Raw genomic sequence first — 13,683 nt, 5'->3', positions numbered from 1 at the left:
ATTTTTTCCAGAACTTTGGAGAGAAATGGAAGATTGGAGATGGGCCTATAATTGGAGAGAACTTCAGGATCCAAGGTGGATTTTTTCAGTAGAGGTCTGATGACAGCAGTTTTTAGTGCAGAAGGAATATGGCCAGCCAGGAGGGACTGATTTATTATCCTGGTGATAAGTGGAGAGATGGCAGAAATGTTGGCCCTCAGCAAGGGTGAGGGGAAAGGGTCCAGGGAACTAGTAGACGGTTTCATTTTCCTGATGACATCCTCCACCTCTTCCCGTGTGGCAACAGAGAAAGAGCAAAGAGGATGGACGGTCTCAGACAATGAGTCAACAGTTGGGAAGGGCAAGATATCCTTGGTAGAGAGGTGTAAACGGATATTATCAACTTTTTGTTTAAAAAAGTTGATATACATGTTGCATCTGTCATCAGTGGTCTCAGAATGGGCAGGTAAAGGAGGTTTGACAAGATGATTTATGGTTGAAAAAAGTTTTTTAGGGTTGCTGGAGCCATTTCTGATGATGGTGGAATAAAACTTGGACCGTGCAACCTTCAGAGCTTCTGCATACGCTCTCATGTGTTCTCTGTAAGCCTGTTTATGGACAGTCAGCCCAGAGGCCTTGAGCCGCCGCTCAAGGACACGCCCAGCCGCCTTCATTTTTCGCAGCTCGCAGGTATACCAAGGTGCTGAGCACGAGAATGAGACGGACCTAGATGTTAAAGGGGCGTGGAAGTCCAGGAGACTGCTCAGGGACTGGTTGTAAAAATCCACAAGGTCAGCAACAGAGAGGGAGCTGATAAAGTCAGAGGAGAGAAATGTAAGGTCCAGGTCCAAGGCATTTACATTGATATTTTGTTATTATTGTGTTTACATTTGCAGTGCACCAAGCTATGCATATGCGTTTGTGATGCCATTTGGCATGGGATTTGTAAAAGGAGTTTTAATGTTTGTGATGTGTTATCTGTTGTAATGACAAGTGCAATGCATTTTATGTATTAAAATGTTTGTGCCTCTTTTCAAGTGACCGACACAGCAACCGAATGGACACACAGACATCCATCCATCCATCCATTTTCCAACCCGCTGAATCCGAACATAGGGTCACTGGGGTCTGCTGGAGCCAATCCCAGCCAACACAGGGCACAAGGCAGGGAACCAATCCCAGGCAGGGTGCCAACCCACCGCAGACACACAGACATAGTTTTTTCTTTTTATTAAGGTGGACATTTGATGTAATGTTTAACAAGTGTTCACAGCTATATTTATTTGTTCCATGTTTGTTTGAAGTTTGTGTTCTTTGTGATATGTGTTTAATGCTACATCATGCTGTAAAACCTGCTGACAAACCAAATTTTCCTTCTTAGGACAATAAAATTTAATTGAATTCCATTCTTTGTTGTATAACACCCTTCACCAAGTATAGGCTCCTACTGTTAAATAACATTTACATACATAAATGCACATCACGAATTACAATGGATCATTTTCAAAGATAAACAAATAATTCACAACAATACAGGTTGCATCATAAATTAGAAATAACCTGTTGAGAATGGAAAAGGAGAAACCAAAAACTCCAGTTAATTGCATTCCTAAAGAACACAGAGACTACGCCTCACCTTCCTGAATATTCTACAATATTATATGTACTAGCCAACGGCCACCATACCATACGGCGGTGTAAGAATAAGAACAGAAAATGGTGAGAAAGGAATTCAGAAATCAAGAAGAAATAAATATTTCTTGAAAGACGCAGTTGTGAATAGGTGTTTTGGTAGAGACGACAGATAATGAGTCGAAAGATCTAACCCTAGAAAAAGCCACGTACAACTGATGCTTCTGAAATTCGATTACGTAAATATAATCAATAACAACCCCAAAAAGATGTTGTTGTAGAATGTCTCTAAGTAATTCCTGCAGCTTAATCCAAAAGACTCGTACTACAATATCAGGTCTGTGCTCTGGTCTTTGGGTATCTGACAGTGCATGTAGAATTTCCGGCCAAGCAGGATTACATGTGAAAGTGATATATAAATCAGGCTTTCCGAATGTACGTACTATGGCCATGGCATCCTGATAGTTTTGTTGCATGATTATTTTGCATACCCGTACGTTATTTTCAGCGTTTGCTTGCAGTGCGTCTAATAGTTCTTTGTATTGTTCCACACACAGATCTTGTTGATGTAATCTGAGATAGTTGAGACACGCACCCTCTGTTTTAACATACGCATCTACGACATACTGTTGGAATAGTTCACCGCTGGAGTGCAAAATACTAAATGTATTCCTCATTGCTAATCTGTATGTGTAAAACTGGCATTGAGTAAGCCTTATTCGCTTGGCGGTTCTTTTATCGGGAACATGTTGTAAATCTTTGTGCCAGCCAATGTCTCCGTAAGGGAATAAAAGTGGATAAACCAAAGGATCGCAATTCATATTGAGCGTGGAAATCTGTTTTACAGGAGTTCCATATGGGATAGATGTAAATGTCCCTTTCGGCAGGCGGCTCGCCATCTTCTCCGACGAAAAAAGCTGCAACATCGGTGTGACATGTCGGGGCATTGTATCGTCGTAAATCCTGCCTAGGGGTTTCCTTGAAAACCATTCGTACAGATGCTGTTGGATTGGACTGAGCGATTTCATGCATGTATGGCAAGCCAAATTAACATTTAGAGATATCTCAAAATGAATTTCGGATATCTTAAAATGTAATTTACTTTTTAAGATATCTGAAACTCGCTTTGAGATATCTTAAAATACTTTCCTTTACATTTTAAGATATCTGCAATACATTTCGGGATATCTCAAATGCATTTCAAGATATCTCAAATACAGTTTCAGATATCTCAAAATAATTGTGTCTGTATTTCAAGATATCTCAAATGAATTTTCAGATATCTTAAATTGACCTTTCATGCATTTTAAGATATCTTAAATGCATTTCAAGATATCTCAAATTCATTTCCTGTAAAACTGCCTATTATTTCAATGGGACTTCTTGTTTATTATAAGATATCTTAAAATGTATTTGAGATATCTTCAAATGAGCAGGAAGTGATGTTGAGATATCTGAAAATGTATTTGAGATATCTGAAAATGGACAGGAAGCTGTTTTGAGATATCTGGAAATGTATTTGAGATATCTTAAATTGTATTGTAGATATCTGAAAGTGCTATTGAGATATCTTGAAATAATTGAGTGTCCTTTTAAAGATATCTTAAAATGCATTTTAGATATCTTGAAATACAATTTTAGATATCTTGAAATACATTGTTAGATATCTGAAATAGAGCAGAGACCCATTTTAAGATATCATGAAATTAATTTTAGATATCTAAAAATGTATTTCAGATATCTGAAACAATAATGAATTTCAAGATCTTAAATGCTTTTTAAGATATCTAAATTATATTTCGAGATATCTTAAAATAACTTCCTTCTCATTTTAAGATATCCCAAATTAATTTTGAGATATCTGAAATGCATTTTCAGATATCTTAAAATGACTTCCTGCACATTTCAAGATATCTCAAATACATTTCAAGATATCTTAAAATGACTTCCTGCACATTTCAAGATATCTCAAATACATTTCATGATATCTCAAAATCACTTCCTGTGCATTTCTAGATATCTTAAATGCATTTCAAGATATCTTAAAATAGGCAGGAAGTTCCATTGAAAGTATAAGAAATTTTACAGGAAGTGATTTTAAGATATCTGAAAATGTATTTGAGATATCTTGAAATGCGCAGGAAGTTATTTTAAGATATCTGAAAATGTAATTGAGATATCTTTAAATATGCAGGAAGTTACTTTAAGATATCTGAAAATGTATTTGAGATATCTTTAAATACGCAGGAAGTTACTTTAAGATATCTGAAAATGTATTTGAGATATCTTGAAATGTGCAGAAAGCTATTTTAAGATATCTGAAAATGTATTTCAGATATCTCAAAATGCCTGCAGATGTATTTTAAGATACCTTGAAATGTATTTGAGATATCTCAAAATGCACATGAACATATTTCAAGATATCTCAAATTGCATTTAAGATATCTTGAAATGCATTTCAGATATCTGAAAATGTACAGCATATCACTTCAAGATATCTTGAAATCTGTTTGAGATATCATACAATTCTTTTTAGATATCTTAAAATAGATGAATTTTTAGATATCTATAATTCAATTTGAGATATCTAAAATGCATTTCCAGATATCATAAAATTCATTTTGAGATATCTCTAAATGTTAATTTGGCTTGCCATATGCATGTGTTTGTATGATTTAGCAAAGGGGTTGATGGTTCTGAGCATGGAATTTTCACTTCATGCAGAGTTTGCTTTATTTTGTAAGCGTAGCTTGCACTTTGTCAAAAATATACAACTGTCCATATCCTGGAGAGGTAGAAGTGTTAGCGTATAGTGGAGAGATTTGGTGATAAATTTGCCGGTGTATTTTAAAACAGTATGGTCTGTGGCCAGGAGGTTGAGTTATGTGTGCACCCATGGAAGCAAACGCTAGAGAAGAGTTGTATTCTCGATTGTGTTCACAATAATTTTTAGCTTCTGATGTTTGCTGTGTAAGAAGCTGTTGTAAAGACACAGGTGGCTCCCGCAAAGGTGGTAAAGTTACTTTACCGTTGTGGCAGCACCCTGAATACTTGTTGGATGTATTACACTCAGCAGGCCGGTATAGTGCATGACATGGAAGAGGACGAATAGGAATCGAGAAATGCCGTGTGGGCAGGACCGGTTTTGAAGTGGAAGCAGGACGAACTAGAAGAGAAATATATATGAGAGATAATGTGAGACCCGTAATTGGATAAACTGAAGTAGAACTAGGAGTTGTAATTTTAAAGATGTTACCTTGCACTGAGTGTGACAAGGATGGACAGGATTAGAAATGAGTACATTAGAGGGTCAGCTCAAGTTGGACAGTTGGAAGACAATGTCAGAGAGGCGAGATTGCGTTGGTTTGGACATGTGCAGAGGAGAGATTCTGGATATATTGGGAGAAGGATGCTAAGGATAGAGCTGCCAGGCAAGAGAAAAAGAGGAAGGCCTAAGAGAAGGTTTATGGATGTGGTGAGAGAGGACATGCAGGTGATTGGTGTAACAGAACAAGATGCAGAGGACAGAAAGATATGGAAGAAGATGATCTGTTGTGGCGACCCCTAACTGGAGCAGCTGAAAGAAGAAGACGACGACCACCTTAAGATGCTATCATTATGCATATTGAAATCCTACTTGGAAGCCTTCTCTTTCTGTTTTACATTTTATTCATACTCTGTTATACTGATGCCAGCTTTGAACTCATAATCAGGATGCATGTGCAGGCTTTGCAAAGTGTGCTTCCCTGTAGTTTATCATGTATTGAGTGTTTGATTTTCTGTTGAACTTTATCTTATTACTCTCAGCTACTTTCTCATTTGCTTTGTGATGCCGTGCTCTTTGAAAAGTGGGCTATAATACGAAGACTGACCTTTCTGTTTAACTCTGTAACAAATATCAATACACTTGCCGTAAATTTGCTAAAGGGTTGACTATTCAGTTCTTATTGACTTATTTTACTTTCCCTCCACCTTTCAGGCTGATGCAGAATTCAGCTAATGTTGCAAAGAATTTAGAAGCAACAAACAGTATGGCAGAGCGCATAGTAGAAGCCCAAAATACTGCCCTCAAATCACAGGAGGAGATTCTGAAGAACGGAAACCTTCTGAAGCAGACTTTGCAGGACTCGACACAGGGTACTACAATTTATTTATTTATTTAGCTATATAATGGTAGTTTTTTTTCACCACAGCCATGTTTTTTTTTTAAAAAAAAACAAAAAACTATTGGATGAAGGTAAACCGGTGCTGCAAATGATCAAGATGCCTGAAATGTATTTATAGAGGCTGTTTCTGTGTAATGTATGTAAGCGATTAGATTTAATGAAAAATAACATTTTTAACAATTTAAACATGACGTCATCTTCCTCTCTTAAGTGCTTTAGCCAGTTTCTGTACTTGATTTCTTTGGGGAAGAGACAAAGAGAAAAAGAGAGAGCATATGTATATATTTTAGAACATTAGAAAAATTGTGACAAGAAGAGGCCATTCAGTCCAACAAGCTTCTCCATCCTGTTCACGTGATTGTCCAAAATAACAACATCAAGTCAAAATTTGAAGATCACTAAAGTCCTGCTCTAAGCCATACTGTTTGATAATTGTTTCATGTGCCTATGGCTCTTTGTGTGAAGAAAAACTTTCAAACTTTTGTGCAAATTCTGCACTTAAAATGTTTGTAGTCCTGTCCCGGTTACAGAAGTTATTTTAAAGTAACAACTTTGATTCACTATATATAATAATCTGGATAGCAATGTAAGCAAAAAGCTGCTTAAGTTTACAGATGATACCAACCTGGTTGGAATGGCAGATGATCCAGAATCCATTATATCACTACAGAAAGGAATTGGACAGCATACAGGCTTGGGCAGATTTTTGGCAGATGAAATTTAATGTAAGTATTACACATACAACGTGAAAATGTGTCGTTTGAATACACAATGGGAGTTCTGAAAATCGAGAGTACACCTTATGAGAAGGATTTAGGAGTCATAGTGAACTCTAAGCTACTGACTTCCCGACAGTGTTTAGAAGCCATTAAGAAGGCTAACAGAATATCAGGTTATGTAGCGCCCTGATGTGTGAAGTATAAGTCACAGGAGGTTCTGCTCAAGTTTTATAACACACTGGTGAGGCCTTATCTGGTGTACTGTGTGCAGTTTTGGTCTCCAGGCTATAAAAAGGACATAGCAGCACTAGAAAAGGTCCAGAGAAGAGCGACTAGGCTCATTCCAGGGCTACAGGGGTTGAATTATGAGGAAAGATTAAAAGAGCTGAGCCTTTACAGTTTAGACAAAAGAAGATTAAGAGGTGACATGATTGAATTGTTTAAAATTATGAATGGAATCAGTACAGTGGATCGAGACTGTTATTTTAAAATGAGTTCATTAAGAACACAGGATCATGGTTGGAAACTTAAGGGTAAATTTTACACAAACATTAGAAAGTTTTTCCTTACACAGAGAACCATAGACACTTGGAATAAGCTACTAAGTAGTGTGGTTGACAGTAAGACTTTAGGGACTTTCAAAACTCGACTTGATGTTATTTTAGAAGAATTAAGTGGATAGGACTGGCGAGCTTTGATGGGCTGAATGGCCTGTTCAAGTCTAGATTATTCTAATATCCAAGATGTTTCAACAAACATCTTCACCCATGGGTCAGTACACCCATACAATATTACGTACTGCTGCTAAATAATACCGATGTACTCCAGCTGTGAATATGAATATAAATGTAGTGACAGGAGTAGGATATTCAGTTTAAATGCACATTCCATTTTCATTCTTGAGAGTGTTTTCTGGAGATGGTTTACTTTCATGCATTTTTACTAAAATACTCTTATTTGACATGAAGTAAGCAAACACCGGGATTTTTACTTGAACCTTTTTAATATCATTGTTCACCATAGACACCTATTATATCAGAAATTTTATTTCCATTCTGCATGAAAATATATAATTACATTTTTATTCCCAGCCATCACTACCTGCTACTTTGGGTAAGTAACATATATAAATAAAACGTTATTTTTGGGAGGAGTACTTTTTTAAAATTCAGTAAGCCAAGTACGTTTTACCCCATCCCAATGCTTTTCAAGTACAGTACTACAGTAATGATTCTTTACAGTGCATATAATTTTACCATCTGAAGCACTAACACATCACTTAATATGGCTGGGGGTGTGCGTTCGGATTTACAGGACAATGCTTTCCCTGCTAGGTGAGGACACGGCGCTTTCATTCACTGCTTTCATCATTTTTGGATGTGCTGCACAGGTTCACTGTACATTTATTATGTTCTCTTAATGTGAGAAAACTATGCTAATGACTTCAGACTATTCCTGTTTTCCAAGGAGCTTTTCCAATACAGTTTTTTTGGTAAATGCTGAAAGGCAGAATTGAAATTTACAGTATACCAGGTAGGTATATGGTTTTAAGTATTGATTTACATTCTGTTGGTACTGTAGGCTGAAGTATTTTTGGAAGCATTTGATTTACAACTTTAGGACATTTCAGCTGATCTTTGCAACTTAATTAGAACATTAAAATTGGATCTGCTCCATTTCTGTTTTTAACTGGCCTGCTTTGTTTAAGACTGCTGTTCTGTTGATTCCTTGCCCTTTGATAATCTTTTATTTTTATTAAATCAGGTGTAAAACGAGTATTTGAAGAGATGAAGCATTCTGCCAATGAACAGCAGCTGATTTTCTCCGAGATAGTCAGCCGTCTTTCGTATCTGCAGAGCTTTGTGGTGACAGAGTCTAACACGCTGTACTCCCTGCTGGTCAATCTAATTGCTTTGGGGGCTGTGTTTCTGGTGACGTCCACCACACGCACCTCTGGGGCAAGGTGACCACTGCTGTTTACTTAAAATATTCTCCTTGTAACCATATAAAACCCTTAAAGCTGATCTGAGATGGTGTTATTTGGTTTTTCATCAGGCTGTTCCTCTTCTGTCTGGTGGCACTCAATGTGTACCTGGAGAGACTAATTTGCAGCGTGGTGATGGAATCAAATGAATCAGGTTTTGATCAAGCAGTGAGTACTTTTTATTTAAAACTAGTTGATTACTCAGTTGCTTCACTCACTGAGTGCAAGGGAAAAAATAAAATGTAGTCTATAAGTTATTAAACAGTAAAACATTAACATTTAAGAAGTAAAGATACATTGAGCACTACTGGAGTGGTTTCGGGTAAACTACATTTTATAGGCACTATAACACAACAGGTAAGTAGTACTAACAGCAGCTAAAATGTATTTGGATCATCTCTCGGTAGTAGATCCCTTATGAAAGGCGCTACACGACTCCTGTGGTATAGAAATTTACATTTTCTATGTGATCGTCGAAATTTCTGCCTGACAACCTTGCACTATGTGCTTGTGATTTACTTCTTAAAATATTTCATCACAAAAGGAACCTTGAATGTTGCGGGGTTTTAGTGACCCAAACTCGCCTTAAGGGACAGTAAGAAGTAGTGCAGGGTAATTTACAAACCGAGTCCTGCTTCAATGGCGCCGATTACACTCATTCGGAAAGATTTCCACTCTCCCAGGAGCCGACGGGGCACTTGAAGTGTCACAAACAGTGCGAGAAGAGAGGACGCTGCCTGAAACTGCGAAGCTCTCGACCCCGCGGAGCAGCCTGACATTCCACTCCTCCCAGCGTCCACTTTGTTCTCACGCACATTGTTTACAGCTCGCCAAAGTTAAAAAGACGCAAAGCTGTTTTCCTCATCTCTTCTACTATCAAGTACTGCCAACTAAAAAAAAAGTTACAATGTGGCAGTTTCCGTGACAGTCACATGGACGAATAAATAAAACTTGTCTGTCAGAACGCGCCTGGCGGCTGACGGCTCAGCGCTGTAGTCCAGAGAGGAGGGCTGGGAGAGGACGACGCGGGGTGCACTTATATGGGATAGATCAGTGTGTTTGTGTTTACTTCTTTTCAATATCCGTAAAATAACTCTCACACAAATAGCAATTCATAAAGACGATATAAAAATGGCATCCACAAACGAAGTGATTAGTTCCTGTATTGTAATATGTTCTGTGGTCATACGTAATTTCCATATTGCGTGGTCATACGTAATTTCCGTTTCATACGTAATTTCCATATCGCGTGGTCATACGTAATTTCCGTTTCATGCGCGAAAAGAATTTTATATATACTGTATAGATGTCTGTCATCAGAGCCACATATGAATGTGGGCTGACTTTAAAAAAACAGGTAATTTTATAAATGTTTAGGGGTATATTGAGGATATTTTAACATGTGTTTACTTGTCTGGTGTGTCTCATTTGTTAGATTTCTTAAAGTAGCTTAAGCTTAAGAAGTTGTTGTAAATACCAATTAACAAAATAGAAAATGAAAAGTGTTATTTAATGTTATGATATATAAAATGGCAAAACATTTTGGTGTCCATACCTGGGCGTAATGTTGTCTGATATCCACAAGAGGGCTGCATTGTGATGTAAGGACTAGCATATCCAATGAGAAGAGGTTCCTATCATGATTGAAACAGACAGACTTACCATTGTGTCCATTTTAATAAATGGGAATTCTCTGTGCTAGTTTTACATAACTAGCAACATGTATATAAAGAAGCACATGAAAATATCAATGCCTAAAAATACTTTTGTGATTAAAGATCAGAAAAAAAAAAATGTTTTCTTGTGTGCAACCTGATGTTTGCTTGGGCAACATTTCAGTACACATATTTGGAGTTCTTTCATGGTTCTATATTCACTTGGCATTGTAGCTGACACAGTTTGCCTTACTGGGTGACTGTCGGACAAAGCATCACATTACACTGAATTGCATAACACCGCAAGCAGAAAAAGAGAATAAAGTAAAACAACTAAAAAATGCTGGTCAGCTAAAATGGCTTCCCCATTCATGAATGTTTGAGAAAAAATGGAATGAGGAATTTGCGTTTTGGGTACTATCCACTATTATGAATCTACAGTAAACATGCTATCTCAAGCCCAGTTATCACAATGGAGTCGGTGAAAGGCTGCGTCAGTGTGTATCTGCAAAAGAAAGAAAGTTAGTCATCCCCATGCTGAAGAAAAGAAGAAAGTGTTCACTTCAAGTCTCTATATTTTTTATTTCTATGTTAATAGAAGTTTTGTGATGGGGTCAAAATCTCTGTCGAGTTAAGGTTCTGATCCTATGATATTCAAAACATCAAAAAAAGTTGATTTTAGAGGGTGTCTGTATATTTGGAAAATCTAAATTTATTTTCACAACTTAAAATCACAAGTTTTGCATGAACATTATGCTTTTTTTGCATTGTGTAGAGCACCTGGATGGACTACATCCTGGCAAATATGTAAAAATTTAGAACAAGCAGTTTCCAAAATATTAGCCTTGTGACTGAATACAACTATAACTACTAAAAAACCAAACTTTTTCCAACTAATTCCACGGTGATGTCTTGTTACAGGCTCCAGGCCTGTTTTTGGTTCAGTACTTATCCCCATGTTCTTCAAAAATGCTTTGACCTATCTCTGACGATAACTACTGTAGGAATGGTTTAATTCAACTGGGATTTTTGGCAGTCTGCTCCATTGTACCATGGGATCAGGCCTATTGAGCTTACAAAATTTTTGCATGAGTAGTTTTAGAGATCCATTATTTAAATATACATTTACACAGACAAGTGCATACACACACTCAAGGCTATTTATAATTGAAAATACGTGACAAGCTGGTTTACTTTAGTAGAGCACATGCTGGGTGATTTAAAGAGAAAGAAATGAACCCACAAGCACATCCCAAGAGCTCTGTAAAGTTTGACGAGAAAAGAGATATTAAGCCACCCCTGTATCAATCTGGCTGTTTATGGAGCTTGTTTGTGAAATTTGATCCAGTGTATTTAGTTTAAAATTAAATTTGAAGTTAATTCTCTACCTTTAAGCTTTGTATTTTGTATGTTTGTGTGTGTTTTAAATCACCTTATTTGCTGAATTGAATTTTCAAGAGAAGATTGTTATGTTCATCTTCCTTGTGGATGGTCATCTTTACTTATTTATTCCTCTCCCCATCCCTCCTCCCTGCAGAATCATATTTCTTTTCTGGTGGGTGTCCTGCGCCGATGTATGATTGGACTAGGGATCCTTGTTTTGGTGTATTTCATCATCCGCTTCAGAGACCTAGGTCAAGAGAGCTTGGAGATCTTGAAGGAACTGAAGGAAACTCAATCGAATCTGCAGCAAGCACTCAGAGAAGCTGGTAAGAGTTGTTAATGCAATCAAAAGACTGGCCAGACTCACTCACACTAACTCAAAACACAGAAATACTTGAACTGCAGCTCATTACAACAGTGTTATGCAGAAAGACCTCTTTGAATTCACAATGCAGTAGAAATTGAAGAGAATGGGCAACAGCAGAAGAGCATGCATGGTTCTACTCCTCAAAGCTATGAGCAGGAATGCAGTGGGCATGTGATCACCAAAACTAAATGATTTCAAGATTGGCAAACTCTGCTCCAATGGTAGGGCTAGAATGTGGGTATAAACCACGTTTCTATAGATCAGTCTTGCCTTATGTCAACAATACAGACTTGTAGGGGTTATGGAATAGTTTGGGGAACATCTCCATGGTGCTTTTTAGGCCTCTTCATCAGTTGAATGTCATTTGAGCACCACAGGAACCATTGTTTATGGTTCTGTGTACAGTATATCTTAATGGTTCCAGATTTTATCGAATAAGTACTTCCAGCTGATAATCAGTCATGGCAAAAAGTACACATCTCAAGCTGGTTTAACGATTATTAGATTGAAGTCTGTTTACTACAATGGCCTGCACATTCCTCAGATCAGAGTCTAATGGCGCACCCTTGGGATTATGTGAAATGCAATATTAGTACAGTGGAACCTCTAGATACGAGTTTAATTCGTTCCAGCACTGAGCTTGTATAGCGAATTTCTCGTATCTAGAACAAACTTCCCCATTGAAAATAATGGAAATCCAGTTAATCCGTTCCGCACCCCAAATATATTAACATAAAAATCAATTTTCCTAACAAATAACACTGATAAATTATATATACTGTAGTCTACCTTTAATAGATAACACTGGTAAATATAACTGATTATTAAAAGAATCAAAACAGGTGTCCAAAGTGCAGTAGAGCATTCAATAAATCTTTAAATAAATAATCCATAAAACAGTTGTGAAGTGGAGGTTTAAAATACACAAGAATAACAATCCTTTAACACAAGGTTAAAACGTCAAAAGGATGCAGTCTTTAAAAAACAGATGACAATCCCCGGTGCTTCTTCTCTGCTAGCGTCTCACCTGCGGGCTCTGCAACAGGCGAGACACTCTTAATGCAGCTGACCTTCTCTACACCGTCCTGCTTCAGCTGTTTGGCTCGCCTGTTCAGCTCACTGTTCAGCTACACGCGAGCCTGCACACGCTTGCTCTCCCGCACCGACTTCGCCCGCCCGCCTGCCTGCCTGCCTGCCTCTCCGTTCTCTCTCCTCTCTTTTCTTTTACTTCTTCTCCCCCTTAACCGGCTCGCGCTTCTCTATATATGCGGGGAGGACATGGCAGCTGCAGCCCATCAGCCACAGGAACAATCATGGATGTGGGCAGTTTCCCACCTGTGCACTTAAGTGAGAAACGCAGACACCGCAGATCGCGGCTCGCAACTGCTACCACGCCCTGTCGCTAAGCCGCGAGCTATACCCACAGCCTGGCTCGTGGCTCGTTACGCGAGCCAATGCTCGCATTTAGATCTGAATTTTTCGCTCATACTTTCCTCGTATTTTGAATTTCTCGTATACAGAGGTGATCGTATCTCGAGGTTCCACTGTACATGAATTTCTAGCAAAAAACAAAAAGTGCAGGAAGTTCATATGTAGATAGCAGTTTCTGTTATTGAGTCAATAGAGCAATGCCTGTACAGAATTTTTCCGGTACCTTCAGGAATCCATGCCTTGAAGACATTTGATTCTCCTTGTGGCTAGACTTACAGAACCAGACAAGTAAAACATTGAAAGAAAACTGTGAGTGATTAATTATAGTTGGGAGTGAAAAATTAGATGCTTCACGGAGTGTAACATT

The 13,683-nt window shown here is 37.8% G+C and overlaps 1 protein-coding gene across 2 annotated transcripts in view; it reads left to right on the top strand.

Moving 5' to 3' along the window:
- LOC114645764 (uncharacterized) overlaps positions 1-13,683 on the top strand; it is a 47,476-nt gene that overhangs the window by 25,460 nt on the left and 8,333 nt on the right. For both annotated transcript variants that reach the window (XM_051922326.1, XM_028793598.2), the window contains exons 4-7: positions 5,591-5,748; positions 8,261-8,459; positions 8,552-8,648; positions 11,673-11,844. In XM_051922326.1, coding sequence (XP_051778286.1) covers positions 5,591-5,748; positions 8,261-8,459; positions 8,552-8,648; positions 11,673-11,844 — 626 coding nt within the window. The remainder of the gene's footprint in view (positions 1-5,590; positions 5,749-8,260; positions 8,460-8,551; positions 8,649-11,672; positions 11,845-13,683) is intronic.

This window comes from Erpetoichthys calabaricus, chromosome 2 (assembly GCF_900747795.2).
Source record: "Erpetoichthys calabaricus chromosome 2, fErpCal1.3, whole genome shotgun sequence".
Taxonomy (NCBI): Eukaryota; Metazoa; Chordata; class Cladistia; order Polypteriformes; family Polypteridae; genus Erpetoichthys; species Erpetoichthys calabaricus.
Note: the sequence above shows the minus strand (reverse complement) of the source record. Positions and strands in the feature narration are given on the sequence as shown.